General features: G+C 43.3%; 1 protein-coding gene and 1 long non-coding RNA gene across 3 annotated transcripts in view; both read left to right on the plus strand.

Annotated features, from left to right (window-relative positions):
* Window positions 1-9,444, plus strand: part of DRC8 (dynein regulatory complex subunit 8) — a 74,626-nt gene extending 65,182 nt beyond the window's left edge. For both annotated transcript variants that reach the window (XM_075995535.1, XM_075995534.1), the window contains 3 exons: window positions 879-921; window positions 1,027-1,093; window positions 9,032-9,444. In XM_075995535.1, coding sequence (XP_075851650.1) covers window positions 879-921; window positions 1,027-1,093; window positions 9,032-9,147 — 226 coding nt within the window. In that variant the 3' untranslated portion in view covers window positions 9,148-9,444. The remainder of the gene's footprint in view (window positions 1-878; window positions 922-1,026; window positions 1,094-9,031) is intronic.
* A 4,023-nt stretch (window positions 9,445-13,467) lies between these two features.
* On the plus strand, window positions 13,468-14,351 carry LOC142862465 (uncharacterized). The gene is made up of 2 exons (XR_012913560.1): window positions 13,468-13,903; window positions 14,002-14,351. It is a non-coding gene; the product is annotated as an uncharacterized LOC142862465 (long non-coding RNA).
* The last annotated feature ends 9,503 nt before the right edge of the window (window positions 14,352-23,854 follow it).

Below are 23,854 nucleotides of genomic sequence, written 5' to 3' on the forward strand. Positions count from 1 at the left end.
AAATGCATTTTTTTTTTTTTTTTAAATTTTGAGACAGTCTTGCTGTGTCGTCCAGGCTAGAGTGCCGTGGCATCAGCCTGGCTTAAGGCAACCTCACACTCCTGGGCTCAAGGGAGCCTCCTGCTCCAGTCTCCCGACTACAGGTGCAAGCCATCATGCCAGCCTAATTTTTTCTATTTTTAGTAGAGACAGGGTCTCTTGCTGAGGCTAGTCTTGAACTCCTGATCTCATCCTCTTGCCTCAGCCTCCCAGAGTGCTAGGATTACAGTTGTGAGCCACCATGCCTGGCCAATAAATGCAATTATTAAGACAAAGTAATAATCAAGATTACATTAATTTCAAAACATTGGGCTTTTCACTTTGTATATTATATTTAACCAATAAATCTTAGGGTAGCTTCCTTCTAACTTTTCAGTATACTTCTGAACTACCAGGTGGCATGTGCTTAGAAATACAACCACATTATTATTAATCCAAGCAAAGCATGATTAAAGGGCAGATAAGCTACAAATATCATAAATCAATTCTTATTCTGTTTTGAATTATCAATGATAAATAAGAATCCTAATTATTTTTCTAGCAAAAGTATAGCCTCAGTTTACCATAGTTGGTTTATTGTAGAGGTTTTGTGCCCAGATAAATTGATTTCCAAAAAGCTTGTAGACAGCATTAAACATGTCAGTGATTTTGCGCTAAGTATCTCCTGTAGGGGTGTGGTACTTTCAACATTCATGTCTAGAAATCCAAAAAGATTTCAGTGAGGGAAGTGTTATCACCCCATTATGTTAGCAACTTTTATTTTGTTTTAGGTGGTCATTTATTATGTAAAGACTGAGGTAAATACTATGGCATTTACTCATTTTATTGCATGATTATAGATACAGACCAGTTCCAGAAGATATCCTCCTTCGAGCTTTTGAAGTATGTAAGCTCCAGATTATATATATATATTTATGTGAAAAATTCATCATGTAGAACTTATTCACCAAACAAAAAATATAGTATCTATCTTTTCTTTCCCCTTAGGTTTTAGATTCAACTAAACGTGGGTTTCTTACTAAGGAAGAACTGGTCAAGTATATGACTGAAGAAGGTAAGAGTGATTTATTACTTACAACAGTGACTTATGTAAAGGAATTAATAATTTTTAATAATTGTGCAAAACTTAAAGAGGATACTTTAAAATCAGTCATTCTGGTTCAAAAGAGTTATTTACTCTTCGTATTCTTTTTTTTTTTTTTTTGAGACAGAGTCTCACTTTGTTGCCCAGACTAGAGTGAGTGCCGTGGCGTCAGCCTGGCTCACAGCAACCTCAATCTCCGGGGCTCAGCGATCCTACTTCCTCAGCCTCCCGAGTAGCTGGGACTACAGGAATGCGCCACCATGCCCGGCTAATTTTTTTTTTTTGTATATATATTTTTAGTTGGTCAATTAATTTATTTCTATTTTTGGTAGAGACAGTGTCTCGCTTAGGCTGGTTTCGAACTCCTGACCTTGAGCAATCCGCCTGCCTCGGCCTCCCAAAGTGCTAGGATTACAGGCGTGAGCCACCACGCCCGGCCCGTATTCTTTTTTTGTTTCAGCCACCCATGTGGATGAAACTCTTCCTATTATTTTGGTTTGGGGATGGTTTCTGTTTTGTGGGAGTTGAGAATACAATGGGTAAAGTAAGGGGAGAGGGATTTTGCTTCATAGGGTTTTGTAAAGTGTAAGGATGACTTCTATAAACTGCAGTCATTCCATTCAAGGTGTCTCCAGAATAAAAGGTACGCAACCTGGAAAACATGAACTATCAGTCACCATAAATTAATGTCTGTTACTAGATTGAACATTTCCATTGGAGTATATAAAAATTCCTTTTTTAGAAAAATTCCTTTTTAAAGAGTTTTCCAGTTGGTGAAGTTACAGATAAAACAGCCTCAATTGAATATGAAGTCATACAAAAAATTTTTATATTAATGGAACCATATATATTTGCTGTGAACATGGAATATACACACATGCACACGCATAGTACCTGCACACTTGTATTTCCTTTAGGAATTCTCTCTGCTTAGGCTGATGTTTAAATTTGTTTTCCCTGAAGGTCAGTAGCCTGGTGGGTAGTCTCTTGAAACCATCCTCATACTGGTCACTGTTCCTCCTCCCATACAACATTAGAGTTCTGCCTCCTTTCTTCATTTCACTGGCTTACAAATTAAGTCCTGAAGGATTCAGAGTCACTGAACACTTGAGACAGAATTTAAGAGCGAGTAGTTTTGAGTAGGGATGACTAAGACTGCATCTACATGCATAACTGGTTTGACCATTTTTACTTGATCCACCATTAGATGAGAATACAGGTAGTGAGAGTAAGAATGACATGACAATCAGAGCTGCCTCCCAAGAACTCTTAAGCCATTGTTAAAACTATCTTAGGGATTAATGTTGATGGGAATGTTATGACTTTCAAAGCATCAGCCTCTTAATCCTAAGGATTAATTTAACTTTAAAGGAAGTAAATCCAAGGTTATATTAAGCAACATGAATTTTGTCAAAATGGCCAAAACAGTTCAATTTCATTAATATTGTGTACCTACTGTATGTTTAGCATTTAGTAAGTATAGTAAGGTATAATGATACTGAAATCTGCTTCTCCCTCAAGGATGTTACAATCTTTTTGGGGAAATAAAACTTATTTATAAAACAATTCACAGTAGAAGACAATAAAAAAATAAATATCAGAAGATCAATGCAGTCTGGACCATCCTGGAAAGCTTGGTCTGGGAAGACTTAGAGAAAATATGTTTCTTAACATGGTGGAATTTACATGGCGAGTTGTTCTGGGCAGGGGTGAAATCTAATGCATTATATTACTCTCACACATAGTAGATCTCAACAAATGTTTGTCGAATTAAGTGATGAATGAATTGATGAAGGAAGACTAGGTGAAGGAGCTGCTGAAAGGGAGGCATTATAGATGGGTAAAACAGTATGAACAAAAACTGGGAGGTAGGAATGAGCCTGATATTTTAGAAGCCTGTGAGAAGACAGGCCCAGCTCATCCAGAGGGTAATGCCGGCAAACAGTAGGAAATTAATTTAGATAGATTTACTGGGACTAAATTGTGGAAGCTTGGGCTCAGGACTTTGGAATTCATCTTATGGGCAATGGAGAAGTGCCGTAGGATTTTGAGCAGATGAGTCACAAGGTGCAAGAGTGGTTGTGGGAAGGCTGTTCTGGTGCTGGTAGGTTTGCTAGATGAGGGAGAAAGAGGTTAGACAAGGGAGACCTCTTAGAAGGCTATTTCAGCATTTTGAAGGTATGCTAATAAGGACAATGGAAATGGAAAGAAAGGATTGATATAGTGGGACTGTCTACATCAGGATCCATGGGTTATGATGGGTAACAAAGTGCTGGGGACAAAGATGGGAGCTGAGTCAAAAGTCACAAGGCTTTGACTTGGATGGCAGGAATTATAGTAATGGTACTGCCTAAAATGGGGAAATGAGGAATAGACTGCAATGTATACAGAGATGATACAGTCATGTGGTTGCTTGGAGGTGCTGTGTGATAATTTCCAAAAAGGTATATTTACAGAGTTAAAGTATTAATACTTAAAGATCAACTATTGGGTATCTCAGTGGACTAAGCATAGAACAATTATTTTCAGATAAGAATATACATGGTTTCAATCATTGAACAAATATGACTAAATGTCTTCCATATTATATGAACTGGTATGTTTGATAGTGATATATAAGATGTAAAGTACTATAGAATTATTTAATATAACAGACCCATCAGCTAAGTGTAATTGTAGTTGACTAGTCTAGTTAAATAGTCTGGTAAGGCCAAGGTGGGAGGATTGCTTGAGCTCAGGAGTTCGAGACCAGCCTGAGCAAGAGCTTGACCCATCTCTACTATAAATAGAAAGAAATTAGCCAAGCAACTAAAAATAGAAAAAATTAGCCAGGTGTGGTGACGCGTGCCTGTAGTACGAACTTCTCAGGAAGCTGAGGCAGGAGGATGGCTTGAGCCCAGGAGTTTGAGGTTGCTGTAAGGTAGGCTGATGCCACAGTACTCTAGCCCAGGCAACAAAGTGAGACTCTGTCTCAAAAATAAAAAAGGCTGGTAAGAATTGGTGCTTTGAGATTCTCAGAATTCCACAAAGTGTTTTTGAATATATCTATGCTTTATAACAATATGGATTAAAGTTACTTGCACAGTCTTTTCACAGTCTCTACAGAGCATCAGACACATTAATCAGTTTGAGAATATGCATTCTAAATGCCCAGATGTCATATGATAAACATAAATCACACTGAGTCAAGTTCCTACAAGATAGAAGTCCACATGTGTCTAGGAATATGTATTGCATCAGATAGTATTTAGCAATAGGAAGAGCTCAAAATTTTTAAAATTATTTATGTATTTATTTAGACAGAGTCTCACTCTGTTGCCCTGGCTAGAGTGCCATGGCATTAGCCTAGCTCAGAACAACTTCAAACTCCTGGGCTCAAGCCCATCCTCTTGCCTCAGCCTCGCAAGTAGCTGGGACTACAGATGCGGGCCACCATGCCTGGCTAATTTTTTTTTTCTATCTGGCTAATATTTTCTATTTTTAGTAGAGACAGGGTCTTGCTGTTACTCACGCTTCTCCTAAACTGCTGAGCTCAAACAATCCTCCTGCTTTGGTCTCCCAGAGTGGTAGGAGTACAGGTATGAGCCACTGTGCCTGGCACTCAAAAATATTTTTTTGTTGTTGTTGTTGCCCTGGCTAGACTGAGTGCTGTGGCGTCAGCCTAGCTAACAGCAACCTCAACCTCCTGGGCTCAAGCGATACTTCTGCCTCAGCCTCCCAAGTAGCTGGGACTACAGGCATGCGCCACCATGCCTGGCTAATTTTTTCTATATATATTAGTTGGCCAATTAATTTCTTTCTATTTATAGTAGAGACGGGGTCTCACCCTTGTTCAGGCTGGTTTCTAACTCCTGACCTTGAGCGATCCGCCCGCCTTGGCCTCCCAGAGTGCTAGGATTATAAGTGTGAGCCACTGTGCCTGGCCCCAAAATATTTTTTTTTTTTTTTTTTTTTGAGACAGAGTCTCACTTGTTGCCCAGGCTAGAGTGAGTGCCGTGGCGTCAGCCTAGCTCACAGCAACCTCAAACTCCTGGGCTCAAGCGATCCTCCTGCCTCAGCCTCCTGAGTAGCTGGGACTACAGGCATGCGCCACCATGCCCGGCTAATTTTTTCTATATATATTAGTTGGCCAATTAATTTCTTTCTATTTATAGTAGAGATGAGGTCTCGCTCTTGCTCAGGCTGGTTTCTTTTTTTTTTTTTTTTTTATTTATTAGAGACGGGGTCTCGCTATGTTGCCCAGGCTGGAGTGCAGTGGCTATTCACAGGCGCGATCCCACTACTGATCAGCACGGGAGTTTTTGTTTTTTTTTTTTTTTTGAGACAGAGTCTCGCTTTGTTGTCCAGGCTAGAGTGAGTACCGTGGCGTCAGCCTAGCTCACAGCAACCTCAAACTCCTGGGCTCGAGTGATCCTTCTGCCTCAGCCTCCCGAGTAGCTGGGACTACAGGCATGCGCCACCATGCCCGGCTAATTTTTTATATATATATCAGTTGGCCAATTAATTTCTTTCTATTTATAGTAGAGACGGGGTCTCGCTCAGGCTGGTTTTGAACTCCTGACCTTGAGCAATCCGCCCGCCTCGGCCTCCCAAGAGCTAGGATTACAGGCGTGAGCCACAGCGCTCGGCCAACATGGGAGTTTTGACCTGCTCCGTTTCCGACCTGGGCCGGTTCACCCCTCCTTAGGCAACCTGGTGGTCCCCCACTCCCGGGAGGTCACCATATTGATGCCGAACTTAGTGCGGACACCCGATCGGCATAGCGCACTACAGCCCAGAACTCCTGGACTCAAGCGATCCTCCTGCCTCAGCCTCCCGGGTAGCTGGGACTACAGGCGCGCGCCACCGCGTCCGGCTCTCAGGCTGGTTTCGAACTCCTGACCTTGAGCAATCCGCCCGTCTCGGCCTCCCAGAGTGCTAGGATTACAGGCGTGAGCCACTGCACCCAGCCCCCAAATATTTTTAAAACAAACATTTATATGTTGCTACTTATGTGCCAGGCATTGTTCTAAGTGCTATTCAAATAGTAACACAGTTGATCCTCCTAACAATGCTATGCTATGGGTAGCATTATTATCATCTCCTTTTTATGGACAGGTAAACTGAGGCATAGAGTGGTTAAGTGACTTGCTCAAGATCTTAAAGCTATTTAATAGTAAGAGACAGTCAGCACTGAACCCAAGCAGACTGGCTTCCCAAACTTGTGCTTTTAACCATTAAGCTATTTTCCTCCCATTCTTAATCAAATACCACTTATTTCTTTCCTTGCTCAAGGAAGCAGTGTGATTATATTTTACTACAAGCAAGGTCTTGTGTAGTGGGCTATGGCAGTTTAGCTCATGGACCATGAGAGGGACAGCTGGCTTTCAGAGCCCAGTTCCACCACTTACTCACTGGAGCGGGCTGCCTTGTTTCTTTGTGTGCTGGTGTCCTCAGCTGTAAATGGGGATAATAGCAGTTCCTGCCTTTCATTAGGTGGTTGGGAGATTAACTTAGTTAATGTATGTGAGGCATTTAGGCCAGTGCCTGGCATATAGTAGTGCTCAATGAATTTTTGCTATTAGTGTTCTTTAAGGATTTACATAGAAGCTCATTTGGCAGTAGATTTAGTATTTAACAATCAGGTGTAAGAAAGATTCAGAATTTGTCTTTTTAGCATTTTAGGGATTCTTTCTCTTTTTTTTGGTTGTAAGCATGATTACAAAGAGCTCTGCACATTCCCTTGTTTGATAGCACTATCTTCAGTGTCATCAAAATCCCTGTTTGAATCATTTCCATATTAGTAACTGAATTCTAATTTAGAAAGCATTGTTTGCAGTGGCAGGTGACTTAGGGTAGGTAGGCCTCAAGCCTTGGTAACTCACCTGCTTAAATAAGACTCTTTTGGGAGAAGATGATGATTTGGCTATTTCTCTATTTTGTTTAATGTAGGGACAAAGTTCTAACCTAAATAGTCTACAGCCTTTCCAACAGTCTTCCTGAGTTTGCTTCTCATCTTAATGAAACCAATTCCAAGATGGCCCTCAGCTATTATCTGAACCAAACTAAATCCCACAGATTTTCTATCCACCTTTTGGTTTCACTGGACACCAACACTAAGCCAAATCGTAACAAAGAGGAGTTTTGAAACAGTTGATGAGTGGTATCTCTCACTGTTCAGCTGGCATCATTAGGTTGGCCAGACCTGGTTAAGAAATATCCAGAGATATTGGCCAGGCATGGTGGCTCACGCCTGTAATCCTAGCACTCTGGGAGGCTGAGAGGGAGAATTGCTTGAGCTCAGGAGTTTGAGACCACCCTGAGCAAGAGTGAGACCCTGTCTCTACTAAAAATAGAAAAATTAGCTGGGCATCGTGATCCGCACCTGTAGTCCCAGCTACTCGGGAGACTGAGGCAGAATTGCTTGAGCCCAGGAGTTTGAAGTTGCTGTGAGCTAGGCTGATGCCACAACACTCTACTCAGGGCAACAGAGTAAGACTCTGTCTCAAAAAAAAAAAACAAAACAACAAAAAAACCCCAGAGATACAATCGTTACATTTTTGAGTCTCTGTTATCTGCTCTTAGGAAATTTTGCATAGCAGCAACCATTCATTGTCTCTTCAAATTCTTACTATCCATAAGGATTAGATCCCCTATAAAACTGGGACTAAAGGTTAATCCTTTGATAATTTCAATAGTTTTAATTTAAATAAATAAACAATTTTGTTCATGATGTGTTTATGTACTCCTGCTGTTTTGGTGCAAATGAGGGATTCTGTTAATATAAGTTGCTTGATCTATGATTTCTGCAGGGTAAAATAAATCCAAAATCTTCCGGGGTATACAACAGAATGCTCTTAAAAAAATTTATTTTTTATTTTAATTATTATGGGTACATAATAGTTGTATATATTTATAGGGTACATGTGATGTTTTGATACAGGTATACAATGTGAATTAATCAGATCAGGATAATTGGGGTGTCTTATCACCTCAGGCATTTATCATTTTTTTGTATTAGGAACATTCCAATTTTACTCTTTTAGTTATTTTAAACCATACTTATTGACTATAGTCACTTTTTATTTTTTTTTTTTTGGAAACACCCAGGCTAGAGTGCCATGGCATCAGCATAGCTCACAGCAACCTCAAACTCCTGGGCTCAGGTGATCCTCCTGCCTCAGCCTCCTGAGTAGCTGGGACTACAGGCATGTGCCACCACACCTGACTAATTTTTTCTATTTTTAGTAGAGATGGGGGTCTGGCGTTTGCTCAGGCTGGTCTCGAACTCCTGAGCTCAAACCATCCTCCTGCCTTGGCCTCCCAGAGTGATAGGATTACAGACATGAACCACCGTGCCTGGCCAGACTATAGTCACTTTGTTGTGCTATTAACAGCATGCTTTTTGAATGTCTGGACTATCATGATATGATGGCTGTACAGCTCCAGGGAGGGTAAATAGTGACACAGTTACTAGTTACTGTTTCTAGCCTGTGTGGCTCTGTGGCCATTAAGCTAGTGGAAAGAGAAAGAAAAAAAAAAAAAGAATAAGATGATTGTAAGTGGCCAGGTGCGGTGGCTCACACCTGTAATCCTAGCACTCTGGGAGGCCGAGGCAAAGTGGATCCCTGAAGGTTGGGAGTTCGAAACCAGACTGAGCAAGAGCAAGACCCCGTCTCTACTAAAAATAGAAAGAAATTAACTGGCCAACTAAAAATATATAGAAAAAATTAGCCGGGCATGGTGGTGCATGCCTGTAGTCCCAGCTACTTGGGAGGCTGAGGCAGGAGGATCGCTTGAGCCCAGGAGTTCGAGGTTGCTGTGAGCTAGGCTGATGCCACGGCACTCTAGCCCGGGCAACAGAGTGAGACTCTGTGTCAAAAAAAAAAGATGATTGTAAGTGATAATTTTCCCTTCGTGTCCCTCTAGGTGAGCCTTTTTCTCAAGAGGAAATGGAAGAAATGTTATCTGCTGCAATTGATCCAGACTCGAATTCAATTCATTACAGGGACTACATAACAATGATGGTGATAGATGAACATTAAATGTTCTAATTTCTAATTGGAAGGATAATTTAAAAAATTTCTTGTCCTTACTAATTTCACATTTTATCTTGCAATTTCTATATCTGATATTTAATACTTTGTGATGTAACTATTTCAAGATATTTTGTTTTTTAAAGATAATCATAACAATTTAAAACATAAAATTTTAGTATGTCTAGACTTATGGAGTGACAGATTTGACAAATTGCTATTTATTTAAAAACTATTTTAAAAACATTTTAACATGAAAATGGATTGTTATTTATTTTCTACAATAAAACTCATGTGACCTTCAAATTGATTAAACTGACAAAATGAAGAATGACTGTAATGACCCAAGGTTTGACATATAAAGATCTTGAGGGAGGCAGAATGACCACAAATTGAAAATGAGTAGTGATATGACAAAGGCTTCTTTTTTAAACAACAACAAACTCTTCAGCAATTTGAATGTGGAAGGAGAGTTATTGAAATGCCTATTAATAATTGATTCCTTAAGAGCCAATTACAAATCTCATTTGAGATTATAACAACTGAGTGTAAAAATTTTAATTTGCTGATTCAGCTTGTCCATGTTACCATTTATGCAACAGCTAAAGGAGTTGAGATAATTGAATCTAGAGAAAAGAAGACTGAATGGAAATTGATGTGTGCGGTAGTGGCAACTCTCTCTTGGTCTTTAGAAGTCTCACCTATTCGGAATATCTGTCCTTACTGAGTAAGAATATTGAGAAATTTTATGGTGTACAGGAGGTACAGCTGTTGAGAGAACAGAATAAACTTATCTGTGCACAAGAGAGTTGGACACATGCGTCTGGGTCAGGGGAGGGGTCAGGGCTGAAGATAGGAGCCTAGGAGCCACCAGTGTAGGGATGACACTCGGAGGCATGAGCCTGGTGAGACCGCCAGAGCGGATGGAGAAGAGAGGAAGACTGAGAGATGGCGCCCCGTGTTTCAGAGGGTGGGGAGAAGGGACAGACCCCATGAGGGAGGGAGTGCACAGTGTTGGGGAGGAAAGGCATGTCAGAAGATAACAGCACCTGACGCCTGGTGACAGCTTTATAAATATGAGCTGGTCGTCTTTTTATTAACGTCATTGCTGGGAAGAGGGGCAAGCAGGGAGTGTGGTGAACAGCAGCTGAATCTTCCTGCACCACAGCAAGGTACAGAGCTGATGTCTCAAATGTTTCTATCAGAAACAGCAGGGTAAGGCCATTTGGAAAAATGAAAGTAAATACCTCAAAAAGTTCAAAACAGTCACTTCAGAGGAGAGGGACACGGTGGGTTGGGGAGGGGATGGCTGGGACAGGGGTTGAAAAAAATAAGCCTTTTGATATTATTTGATTTTTAAACTATTGCACATGTATTTCTTTGATAAAGAAATTTTAAAGGACACAAAAAGAGGACTTTTGTGCACACACACATACCTGTCCAAGGTGATTTATGAATGGCGTTTGGGGGTGGTAGCAGAGCCCTGCGAGGCCATTTAATGACATTTTATATGTGCTGCTAGAACATCTTATTCTTCATTCACCAATCTCTTTTCTAGCTTGGGGAGAGAAAACCCAGGGGCCCTCGAAGGCTGTAGGGGAAGAAAAGAGGGCAGGAAGGGAGTAATTAGAAATCTCTTCTTTCCCCTAAGTTGTCTCCTCTGCTCACTCCCTGCCGCTAAGGGTCGCTTGAAAATGGGGTGACACGTTCCTGGCCCATCCTTGTCACACTGTAATCTCCCCTAGCACATCAGCTCCTGCACCAGCCAGGCTGAGGGAAGATGACATGGCCTTTCTCCTTTAGAAAATGAGAATTCTCAGGAAAGCAAGAGAAAAGCATGTAGAAAATGTCTGAAATTACTGGGTATCAGGAGAGATGATGACCCAAATGACGGTGGTGGTGAGGGGGCCCAGGCTGGAAGCGGGCTAAGACTCAGTAATGACATGATGTGCAGTTATTTGCTTATTTTCTGTGGCTTTTGCTTCAAATGAGAGGTTCCTGCTCTCCCACGGTGAAGTGTGAAGCATAAAAAGCATAAACCCAGCCTTCATCATGGAGAACTCGGGGTGGGGGTGGCACGGGGTGCCCCACTCCCGGCATGCTGAGGGGAGGCTGGGAGAGAGAAGCAGGAAGAAAAGAGAAAGGGACCAGAAGGGGGGGGGTGCGAGAGGAAAGCCCAGCAAGAGGAGGGAAAGGGAAGGGCCTGAGAAGTGAGTTAGGGTGCCGTTTTGTGGACTGAGGCAATGTGTTAACACATTAGTTTCCAGGACAAGGTATGACAAACTTGATGGTTCAGAACAGAAGAAATTTATTTTCTCACAGTTCTGGAGGCCAGAAGTCCAAAACCAAGGTGACGGCAGGGCCAGGCTCTCTCCAAAGGTTCCAGGGAGGATCCTTCCTTGCCTCTCCCAGCTTCTGCGAGCCCCAGGCTCGTGGCGGCGGCACTAATCTCCACCCCCTCTTCACCTGGCCCTCCCTCCTGAGTGTCTCTGTGCCTGTGTCTCAGATCGCCCTCTCCCTTCTCTTAGACACTAGTCACTAGATTTAGGGACCACCCTAAGTCCAGGATGATCTTATCTCCAGATTCTTAACTCAGTTACATCTAAAAACCCTATTTCCAAATAAAGTCACATTCACAGGTTCCAGGGGTGCAATGTACTGAATGTTTGTTCCCTCCACCCCAAATTCATAAGTTGAAATCCTAATCCCAATGTGACAGTATTTGGAGGTGGGGCTGTTGGGAGGTGATTAGGCCATGAGGGGGGCTCCCTCATGCAAGGGATTAGTGCCCTTACAAGAAGAGGCCAGAGACCCAGCCGGCTCTTCCTGCCACGGGAGGATACAGGACGCTAGTCGTGCACAACCTAAAAGCGGGCCCTCACCAGGACTTGATAGTGCTGGCACCTGATCTTGCTTTCAGCCTCCCGGCTGTGAGAAATAAATGTTCTGCTGTTTCAGCCCTCAGTCTGTGGTATTTGTGATAGCAGCCCAAACCAATGAAGACAGAGGGTTAGGGCCTGGGTCTATCATTTTGGGTGCCACTATTCAACTCACTACAGGAACCTACGCTTGTTTTAACTTAGATGACGTTTTCTAGAGGGAGAATTTTCTAGGACTATTGGACAAAATTTAAAGGTTTTTGTTTTGTTTTGCAAAAAGAAAAAAGAAAAATGAATAAGCCAATGAGAACGTATTAAAAATCTGTAGCACGACTGAGAAAACACGGGGCGAACGAGAACCTGAGAGTTCATAGAAACCTGTGAGAGAAGCGAAGATGCGTTTTCCTGTTGTCGTCTCGTTGGACTCTGCATGTGATTACACAAATGGGATGCAGCAAGCAAATAGCAAGGAAAGAAATAGGACCCTGATTATTTTCAGGAACCCTCATGCTAAATGATTGCTGTATGTTTGACTACAATAAACAGTTGTCTCGTCTGTTCATTGATTTAACAAACCCTGGAGCCTAAAGGACATGCGTCAGGCCCTGTGAGGGCCCCCAGTGGGAATGCACCCACATGGGAGGCATCCTTGGGGAGTTCACGGTCCGATCGGAGAGAAGGATCTTCTCACAGGAAATCACAGCCACAAGAAAGAGGCCCACACAAGTTGGCTGTGGGGATTCAGGGAAAAGGGCAGGGCATGCAGAGGGAGGAATCAGAGAGGGCTTCCTGGAGGAGGTAGCATTGGAGCTGAGCATTGTAGGAGGGAGGATCCGAATATGTGGCGGTAGGAGGAAGGCCATTCTAGGCAAAGGCAAAACGGAGGAGCAGGTGAGTGATCTCACTGGGAATAACGAGTAGTTCAATTTGGTTGGATGTTAGAGTCTGTGGGGAAAAGTTGTGGAGGTTAAGCTTGGTGAGGTTAGCTTGGGGCTGGCTCAGGGAGGGCCTTAAGGGTCATGCAAAGTTTATTCTGCAGACCCATGATTCTTAGATGGGGAGAGAAGGCACAGGCTAGGGAGAATCTCCAGGGGGTGGGTGTCATTGGAAAGGCCGCCTCCAAAGGTCTAATGTGCCCCCGGGCCATCCCCCCAACTGACGCCCTAGACAACGGCAACCGGTGATGCTCTGAGCAGGGCCGGGCACCGCCAGGCCGGGCTCCGGGAAGATTCGCCTGCAGTTCCGTGTACGACCTAACAGGGTGGGGCCAGACCAGAGGCGGGGACACTACTGCCATCACTGCAGTTACGGGAGAGGACTGCGGGTCAAAGGGCAATGGCTGTGGGCAGAGGCAAGAGGCGAAAGCAGCTGGCTCTGAGATCTGGTTTGCGGAGCAGGGTCGGAACCGCCGCCGGGGCTGGACTCGCGAGGGAGCTCTTCCGGCGGGCGCTCTTCCGGCGTAGGCCAAGATCACGCGCGCTTCTCCGCCTCGGCCGCGCGGTTCTCAGCGCACCGCCGACTGAGGGTGCGCAGGTGGGGACCGACACTCACCGTCCTCCGACGTTACTCTTCCCTCAGGCTGCTTCCTGCCTCACTCGCGGGGGCAGGGAGGATGAATACCCAGAGCCCCTGGCTGACGCATTTGGCCGAGGGAAGGTTGGACCTGAGGGCCTCTCCGCGGCCAGCCTAACCTGGACCGCCCCTGGCTGGCGCGGGCACCGCGGCCCAGGGCGCCCGCGAGAGCGGGCACGGGCGGACCACCCGCCAGAGGCAGGAAACGTCCACCCTGTGTTCTCTCTCCTGCTTTTCCCCGTTACACCTTTTTGGTGGAAAATGACTTTCTCCAAGAAAGAGATCAGTGACCTAGACTGATTTCAGGGATTAAGGTCTGTCAGATTTCAGTGTCCCCAAGTGGTGGGAATGTCTGCCTCCAATCACCAAAAGATAAGGATTACAGCTGAAAATTCTTTTTCCAAATGTGCAGGTGCTGGACTTCATAGCTGAAATTTTATCAAACTATACTGAGTGCCAAGCTTAGTCCTCAAGAGGCAAGTGTTATGATTCATCCCCATTTTATAGACGAGGAGAGAGAACACGGAGGCTAAGTAACGCCCCCAAGGCTGCATAGCTAGAAAGCTGTCAGCCAGAATTTGAACCCAGGTTGTCTGACTTTGGAGCTCAGGTTCTTAAACGTTAGATTATGTTGCCCTCCACCCCCAAGGAGTGGAAACACCAGTTCTGGGGATCTCAGCTATATGAATGTGCAAGAGGGAAGAGTTTAATAAATCTATGTATCTTTGTCAATAACATGAAAATAAAGATTATCTGCATGTAATGCTTGGAGTAGGTCTATGGGTCAGGAAATCCTATATCAGTAACATTATTACATGCTCATCGTTAGCAAAGATAGAGGTAAGAAGCGAGATGTGTGCTTTGCAGTTTGGAATTCTAACCTTTTCCTAACCCTTTCCTTGCCATGTTAATGTCTTTTGTGGTGTTGGGCATATCATTTAGCCTTTTGGTGTTTTGGGGTTCCTCAGAGTGATAAGTGAAATAATTATGTTAACTTTACCCACAGAATAGGGGGAAATCCTAATCACTTAGTATAAATTATTCTGAAGACCCAACTGCCGAAGAATGTTCTATGCTGGTAGAGAATTGAATACTGCAGTAGAGGATCTTCCAGGTGTCATTTGAAATTCAACAGTGATGGGCTTGCCTCCAATAACTAAAGAAGATGACTTCACAGTCTGCTAGATTTTTACAGTCATTATTTTTACCTTGAAAGCTTGCCTACACTTTCTTAACTTTAATTTAACCCCATCACTCCTTTTTAATCTCCTAAACTAGATATGTTTCTGTCTTTGTTCTCACCCCTAGAAATGGACTTACTGAAAAGAGTCTTGTTGTACCATAGTTATTTTTAGATTTTATACATATTCGAATTGCTTCAGTCTTCACATTTAAGCCATCCCTTCTAAGTTCTTTAATTACTGTGATCATACACTACATTTATCTTTTGGGCTATAAGATGTTCAGAACAGAATGCAATATTTTAGATTGAGTTTCAACTGAGCGATTTTGTATGAAAAGCAAAGCACTGGAATCATAATACACATAGATTTCCTCCATATACATGTAATAAAAGTCACACCCAGTGCTATGCTGTTAGGGACATAAAAATTAAGGACCTATTCAGGGAGCTCACAGTTTAATGGGGATTGTGCATATAATTTTGTGCCATTAAGTGGACATCTCAAATCTTAAGTCAGAGCTCTGTAATTAATAATCATTTTGCACCTTAGCATTGTACACTGGCTTTAGAACTCTTTAGGAATGATATGGTTTGGATATTTGGCCCTTCCACATCTCATGTTGAAATTTAAAAGATTTTTTTTTTTTTTTGAGACAGTCTCCCTCTGTCACCCGAGCTAGAGTGCCGTGGCATCATCACAGCTCACTGCAACCTTAAATTCCTGGGCTCAAGTGATCCTCCTGCCTTAGCCTCCTCACCTATAGCTGGGATTACAGGCACGTGCCACCACACCCAGCTAATTTTTTCTATTTTTAGTATAGATGGGGTCTCACTTTTGCTCAGGTTGGTCTCAAACTCCTGACGCCATGCAACCCTCCCCTCTCAGCCTCCCAGAGTGCTAGGATTACAGGTGGGAGCCACTGTGCCTGGCCTTCATGTTTAAATTTGACCCCCAATGTTGGAGATGGAGCCTAGGTGGGCGGTGTTTGGGTCACGGGGGCAGATCCCTCATGGATGGCTTGGCGCCTCCCCCGGTAATGAGTGAGTTTTCTTTATTAACTCACATTAGTTTTGATCCTGAGGCTTCATGAAGCATATGTAACTCACACGTCTCTTCACCTTGGGAGTTGAGAGAATTATTTTTTCAAGCTGCATATAACTCATGCGCAGAAAACAGTAGAAAATAACAAATCTTTCATTACATCAGAAAGGAATGCTTGGTTTTTGAAGTTTTTGTTATATTTTCATAATAAAACACCATGGCCCCAAGGAAAACAATTTTTTTTTCTAGTGTGGCAGTCACTGTGTTAAAAGAGCCTGGCACCTCCTTTTCTCCTTCTCTAGCCACGTGACACACCTGCTCCCCTTCGCCTCTGCCTTGAGTGGAAGCTCCCTGCAGCCCCCACCAGAAGCGGATCTGGCGCCATGTTTCCTATACAATCTGCAGAACTGTGAGCCAAATAAACCTCTTTTCTTCATAAATTACCTAGCTCAGGTATTTCCTTTATAGCAACACAAACCTGACTAACACCCGGAATCATCGATTTTGTAGAGAAAAGAGGGCAAATGAGACCAGCTCCATGGGCAGCTCAAACACAGCTGTGGTGTTACTGGGACGGTAAGACTGCAGGCCCTGAGGGATCGTGGAGATCTTTACGGATACATGGGACTAATTGGAAGAAGCTGCCTGTAGGAAGTGGGCCTGCCTTAACGTAGCAAAAGTTTGCATTAATTCTGAGCCTATCATCTCTTGCTGTCTTTGGGGAGACCTGCTTTCTAAACGTGCACCGTGCAGAAGCCGAGGTTCAGAAGCTGTCTCCTTGATGTAGCAAGTTTGATGTTTTTGGCTTGCCTTTGTGCTTTTGATTCTTTGGTACCTTTGAGACTCTGATTTTCACACTTTATTTTACTTTCTGCAGGAGTGTTGCCAACACCTCTCAATTTAGCTCATCTCTGCATTTCATCTGTTGCTCTCTACTTCTCCTTAAAGATCCTTCGTTAAGATGAGAGATGAGGCCAGAGCCACCGCTGGCCTCAGGTCCCCACGCCTTGGGACTGTGGGCCACATGTCACAATTTGTGGCGTGGAGCCTTTGGTTGTGCTTTTAATCCATGCACCTATGGTCTTCAGAGAGATGAGATTTGCTAAGATTCTCTACAATAAAAGCTTCATCAAATAAATCTCTCTCGGCTTGGGTGGGGTCTTTTTATTTGTCAAATAAGTGAAACTACCTGAAGGTGATCTGGTCTGCGAGGCACAGCTTCTTTTCTGTAGCCCTTAGGTATGTGCTGCTCCTCCTCCTTCTGAACCAGGGCGAACTTCCCCCTTCTCTTTCAGTGCACGTTCAGGCCTGTGTAGGCAGTGAAGCTGGCTACGTGAGAACACAGTTGAACCAAGGCCACAGGGTATTTCTTCTCGTCCCCTCTTCATCTCTTCTTGCACACTCAGAACTTTGAGCCCTCTGGTTTTTATTATTGTTTCTTTAGTTGCCTGTGACTTGGTCTTCATTGGCAGGGGCTTGGCAAGAATGCACTAGCAGAATAGGTACACGGCAGGATTTGATGATGATTAGTTTTCGCAACCCTGCGAGGGATATTCCTCCTGCAGCCTGTGGTTACGGGGCGGGTCAGATTAGCTGGCTAGTCCTGTGGCCAAGGGTTCTCTGGGTGGATCCTTATTCTCCTGGGACTTTGTTTCCCCAGCCTTAACGTGGGAGTGAGAAGGCTGCCTCCCTCACAGGTGGCTGTGAGGAATTATAAACCAATAAAGTGATTGCTTAGCATATGGCTGAAAGTCAAGGGCAACATAAATGCTTAATTTCCTTTATTTCATAGTAGTTGGGTGGTCACATGAATGTTGCTGTGGAAACCATAACTCCTGAATTCCCTGACACTTATTTATGCTGTTTTTAAATGAGGCTTTACATTTACATCTTGTGATTATTTTTTTTAAATATTAGAAAAGTAACAAGAAGGATCACAACTTGACCGGCATCTCAGTCTTTTTGTAAGAAACTGTGAGCAGTTGCCGTTCCTCATCCAGGAACACCCGATCCCCTATTTTTTTTTTTTTTTGGAGACAGAGTCTAACTCTGTCACCCAGGCTAGAGTGCCGTGGCATCAGCCTAGCTCACAGCAACCTCAAATTCCTGGGCTCAAGCGATCCTCCTGCCTCAGCCTCCCGAGTAGCTAGGACTACAGGCATGTGCCACCATGCCCGGCTAATTTTTTCTGTTTTTAGTTGTCTAATTTCTTTCTATTAATAGTAGAGATGGGGTCTTGCTCTTGCTCAGGCTGGTTTCGAACTCCTGATCTCAAGCAATCCGCCTGCCTCAGCCTCTCAGAATGCTAGGATTACAGGCATGAGCCACTGCGACCGGCTAATTTTTTTTGTTTTTAGTTGTCTAAGTTCTTTCTATAGTAGAGACTGGGTCTTGCTCTTGCTCAGGCTGGTCTCGAACTCTCCTGAGCTCAAGCGATCCTCCCGCCTTAGCCTCCTAGAGTGTTAGGATTACAAGCGGGAGCCATCACGCCCGCCCCATCTCTTTATTTTCCCCCCAAGGCCATGCGTCTTCCATCCAGATACACTGCATCTCCAACTCCTGAGCTGAAGGAGCCCAACACGACTAGATCAGAACTGTTAATTTTCTAGTGAAGGTTTAGAACCGAGAGGACTTCTTTGGGTGCTGGAGATGTGCCAGCAGATCTTGCACAGCTGGGGCATCAAGGGGTAGGTGACCAAGGGCGTTTTGCTGCAGTGACGGTGGAGGCTTTAGCAATTCAGAGGGGCACCAGAGGCCTCTGGCAGCACACAGCTGTGAGACGGCAGTCACTGGTGTGCACAACAACAGCTCTGCTTTAAAAAATAGGTCTTGACTGTAAGCCCACACTGCAGGAATTCCTGGACTCCTACAGCCCTGCAAACCCCTCTCTACCTTGAACAGGGCCTTGGGTGGCTCCCGCGTCTCCACCAGGCCTTCGAAGCGCTCCCTTGGGCTGCATGTACCGCTCTGCCCGTCACGCCCACAGCTGGCTCTGGAGGGTCTGACTCGGCGGTTGCTCCCGGGCAGCCCTGTCTTGTGACACCCTTCCCAGTGTCGGGGTTCACTCTCCCAAGACGCTCTGCTCAGCATGAAGAGAGACCCATGGGATCCATCCTGGCTGGACGTGCTGGGATTCCTCAAAGGGGCACACGGTTGACTCACTCTGGGACTTTTGCGTCAGAGGGAAAAACTACTTGGGTATCTTTTCCCAAGATACTGTACCTTTTCTAAATCAAACACATCTCGGTCATCCCCATTTTCTCATAGGAGACGCGATTTCCGTGTCCCTCACCCAGCTCACATGCCCACGGTCAGCCCTGCCTGCTCCCACCCTCCCCCGCGCCCAGGCTGCAGGCCCCCTGGCCGAGTGCCATGGCTCTCGAACGACCACTTGCTCCCACCCTCTCTTGTGCCGCTCCCATCTCTTTTTAAAAGCAGCTTTAGTGACATATTTTACCTGTGATAACATTTACCCTATTCAAGTACACAGTTCAATATGTTTTGGTAAATTTACCGAGTGGTGCAGCCATCACCATCAATCAGTTTCGGAACATTTTCATCACCCCAATAAAGATGCCATGCCCATGCCCATGCCGGTTAAACCCCATTCCCACCTCCAGCCCCAGACGACCACAAACCTACTTTCTATCTCTACGGATATGCCTTTCCCAAATATTTCCTTTTTTTTTTTTTGAGACTAAGTCTCACTCTGTCACCTGGGCTAGAGTGCTGTGGCATCAGCCTAGCTCACAGCAACCTCAAACTCCTGGGCTCAGGCGATCCTCCTGCCTCAGCCTCCCGAATAGTTGGAACAATAGGCAAGTGCCACCACGTCTGGTTAATTTTTCTGTTTTCAGTAGAGATAGGGTCTCGCTTTTGCTTAGGCTGGTCTTGAACTCCTGAGCTCAAGCAATCCACCCGCCTCGACCACATTTTGTCTGTCCATTCACCAGCTGAGGGACATTTAGGCTGTTTCCACTTTTTTGGCTATTTATAAATAATACTACTATGAACTTTTGTGTGCAAGTCTTTGTGTGAACATATGTTTTTCTTTCTCTTGGGTAGATACTTAGGCGTGGAGTTGATGGATGGTACAATCATTTTATATTTACCTTCTTGAGAAACTGCCAAATTGTTTTCCAAAGTGGCTGCATCATTTTACATTGCCACCAGCAATGTACGAGGGTTCCCATTTCTCCACATCCTCAACAATGTTGTTATTGTCTTTTTGATAATGGTTGTTCTAGTGGGTATGAGGTGGTATTCCAGTGTGGTTTTAATTTTCATTTCCCTAATGACTAATGGCATGGAGCATTGTTTAATGTGCTTACTAGCCAAGTGTATGGCTACTCTGATAAAATATTTGTTCACATCTCTGGCCCATTTTTTGATTAGGTTGTTTCTAATTATTGTAAGGCTGTCATATTAAACATCCCCATCACTTTTTAGCTTCTACCTGGTATGCCTACTTTTCTATACTACTGCTTCAACCTTTCTTACAAACTGCTACCAGACCGATGTTACACATGCCTTGGCGCTGACCCTCACTTATTCAAAACCCCCTGGTCTTCTCTACTGCCTAAAATTCAAACTCCTGAACTTGACATTCAAAATATGTGACATGGTTCCATCCCTCTCTATTTTCCCGTTGGCACGCTGATATCTGGAAAAATGGCTCACTTTTGACCTCCCTGTGCTTTTTTTCTGTTACTGTTTCTTGTGTCCTTCATACCCTAGCCTCAATCTCCATCCTATCCTGCAAGGCTTAGCTCAAAGCTACTTCCCCAAGCGTCCTTCCCTGGCCCTTCCACTGGGAATATTTCACCTTCCTCTGATCTCCCATATCTTTTTGTCTTTTTCCTTTGTTCTGGTGGCCTATTTACTTGACTGGTAAGCTGAGTGCTGTTTTAGAAGTTTTAAATAAAAATGTTTCCAGGCACCACCCCAGAGAATGATATTCTGGTCTAGTTCTTTTGTAAGTTCATTGGAGCAGTCATAACCAGATGTGTAGCGATTTTGTTTTATTTTATGTCCTGGACTTTCAAACTTTCTATGCCCTGCCTGCCACCCATATGTCCTGCACCTCTGATCTTGAGACTATGTGTGGTTCCTGCCTGGGGACCAAGGAAGAGTCTTTGTTTCCCTTGGCACTCTCCCTGGCTGTCTTTAGGCAAGCCACCCAGCCTCTAAAGAGCTCTGGGGTTCCTTCCTAACTCCAAATTTTGTAAGTTATAAAGATAAACAGTATTATTATTACTATTTGGAAAATGCTTTGAAATCCTATTTTATTGTAAAATATTTATTTTAATCACCAACATTCTCTACTCAACTCCCTCTCCAGCTTTGCTTGTTTGTGCTCTGGCTTTGGCGAGGTTTACAGGCATGCGTGTGCATGTGCATGCAAGTGTTTATGTGTGTCTGGACATGCCTGGTCATGGATGCTTTGTGGAACACACACATCCTTTACCCTCTAGCTCCTTGGGATCCCCTTCCAAAAAGCTGAAACTTGCTTTAATTCCCTGTTTTACGTTAGTAACCTTTTTCTTATAATAGTATTAAATTTGTCTTAGAAAACACAGAACTAGCAACTTCCCCCAGAGAAGTGTTATACTCTTAATATTTTGATGTTAAATTCTAGTATTTTTTTCCTGATGCATATAAAATTTTATTTTGGTTTTACTGAATTATCATCATACCATACATCCTTTTTTATTTTCCATTTTTTTACTTACCACTAATATATCATCAATATGTTTCCATTCCATTCTTTTATGAAAACATTTTTTAGGGCTTCATGGTATTCCACCATATGATTAGGCTATAAGTTACTATATCAGTTATTATTATTATATTTTTAGAGATGGGTCTCATTATGTTGCCCAGGCTTGAGTGCAGTGGTTATTCATAGGTGTGATCATAGAGTACTACAGTCTTGAAATCCTGAGCTCATGTGATCATCTTGCCCTAGCCTCCCAAGTAGCTGGGACTACAGGTACGCACCACCTGCCTGGCTTTGACTGTAAGTTATTAAATCCACCCCCTACTGTTGCACATGTAGGTTTTCTTCCTTCACTAATATAAAAGGTGACATATAGGATGTTGTGGTCCCTTTCAAGGCAGGTTACTTCCTGTGATAAATGGCAGCACAGCTCAAGGTTGCCCAAGATCAGTGGGCTAAGCATTCATTGTCTGATCCTCCTCACTCTTTTCAATAACTAGTCTTTTCTCCCCAACCCCAAAGCAAAATAACCAAAAAAATGTATCAATTTATCACTCTGGCCACACAAATTTGATTCACACTCTTTCTTTTTTTTATTAATATATCTTTATCATCTGAACTGTCAATTTTGGACTAAAACCAAGACTTGGAATTTAGCATGAAAGGAATTTATAAGGATAAAATGATTGAAATGATATTCCAAGAGTGGAAAGCCCTGCTCAGCTTGCAGGATAACAACCTTCCTCTACCGTAGTGACCAAGCGCACAGATTAAAGTTATCAGCTCACTGCTGACTCTTTGGCAGCCCGAGCATGATCATATGGTCCCCAGAACACCAGTAGATCTAATGCAAATATCGTCTGCATATTCATCGAGATACCACATGGCCAGTGTAAGCTGCTTTAATTATCTTTCAAGGAGAAACACAGCCGCTTCTAGCACATGCACTACTGGCTTCGCTGGCATGTTGGTGCCTAAACTGTATGAAAATTATTTCCAAAGAAAAATATTAAAGAGGAGTGGAATCTGTTATATTTTGCGTTCTGCTTAGCAATTAGAAGTTACCAGCCTGATTTTGGTTTTTTATTTCTGATTTATACTTTTAGACTGTCAAACAAAATGATGTAATATGCTTTAGCTATAAAACTTATCAGCTATTCACCTCTGAGGTACAAATAATGGGGAATGCTAAATTGAATTATCTGAAAATGTAAAAGTTCCATGAGACATTGCTAAAGAAGTTAAGTCTATTTAATAATTAAGCAACAAGGAATATGGAGTAAGAATTTTATTCTTATCCAGGCAATGAACATTAATGTTTTTTGCACTTTGTGTTCATTAGTATACCAGAGAGACCAGAGAGATACTGTTTCTCACCCAGGGCTATCAATAAATTGGTATTCTTAGATGTTCTGGGCTTTTAGAAGCCAATAAATAATTTTTTCATTCATTCATTCATTCATTCATTCATTTTTTTTCCCCCTAACAGAGTCTTGCTCCATTGCCCAGCTAGAGTGCATGGTGTCATCGTAGCTCATGGCATCCTCTAACTCCTGGGCTCAAATGACCCTCCTGCCTCAGCCTCCTGATTAGCTGGGACTACTGGTGTACATGCCACCACATCTGGCCAATTTTTCTATTTTTTGTAGAGACAGTGTCTTGCTTTTGCTCAGACTGGTCTCCAGCTCCTGAGCTCAAGCAATCCTCTGGCCTTGGCCTCCCAGAGTGCAAGGATTACAGGTGTGAGCCACCACGCTCTGCCTTTTTTCTTTTTTAGAGATGGGTTTTGCTCTGCTCTGTCACCCAGGCTGGCTTACTATAACCTTGAACTCCTGGGGTTAAGCAATTCTCCCACCTTAGCTTCCTGAGTAGCTGGGACTACAAACACATGCTACAATGCCCACCTATTTTTTTTTTTTAATTTTTAAAAACTTTTTGAAGAGATGGGATCTTGCTTTGTTGTGTAGGCTGGTCTTGAACTCCTGGCCTCAAGCAATCCTCCCACCTTGGCCTCCCAAAGTGCTGGGATTACAGGTATGAGCCACCATACCTGGCCTAATTTTTTCATTCTTTTTATTTTTTGTTATTAAAAAACTTTTTCTAATTTTTTCATTCTTAAAATGAGTGGTTTTTCTTCACCTAAATCTTGAGGTAAGGCTGCTACAAAACTTATCAGCTATTAGCGAAGACATTTTCAAATAAGCACAATCTGTGAAGAAGTGAGAAATACATCTATATTTATAATCTATATCACCCATCTACCTACCTGTCAGTGAAGGTTTCAGTTACATCACTGGAATTTTCCAGTCTCATAGAAAATG

The sequence above is a fragment of the Microcebus murinus genome, chromosome 19 (genome assembly GCF_040939455.1).
Source record: "Microcebus murinus isolate Inina chromosome 19, M.murinus_Inina_mat1.0, whole genome shotgun sequence".
Lineage (NCBI taxonomy): Eukaryota > Metazoa > Chordata > Mammalia > Primates > Cheirogaleidae > Microcebus > Microcebus murinus.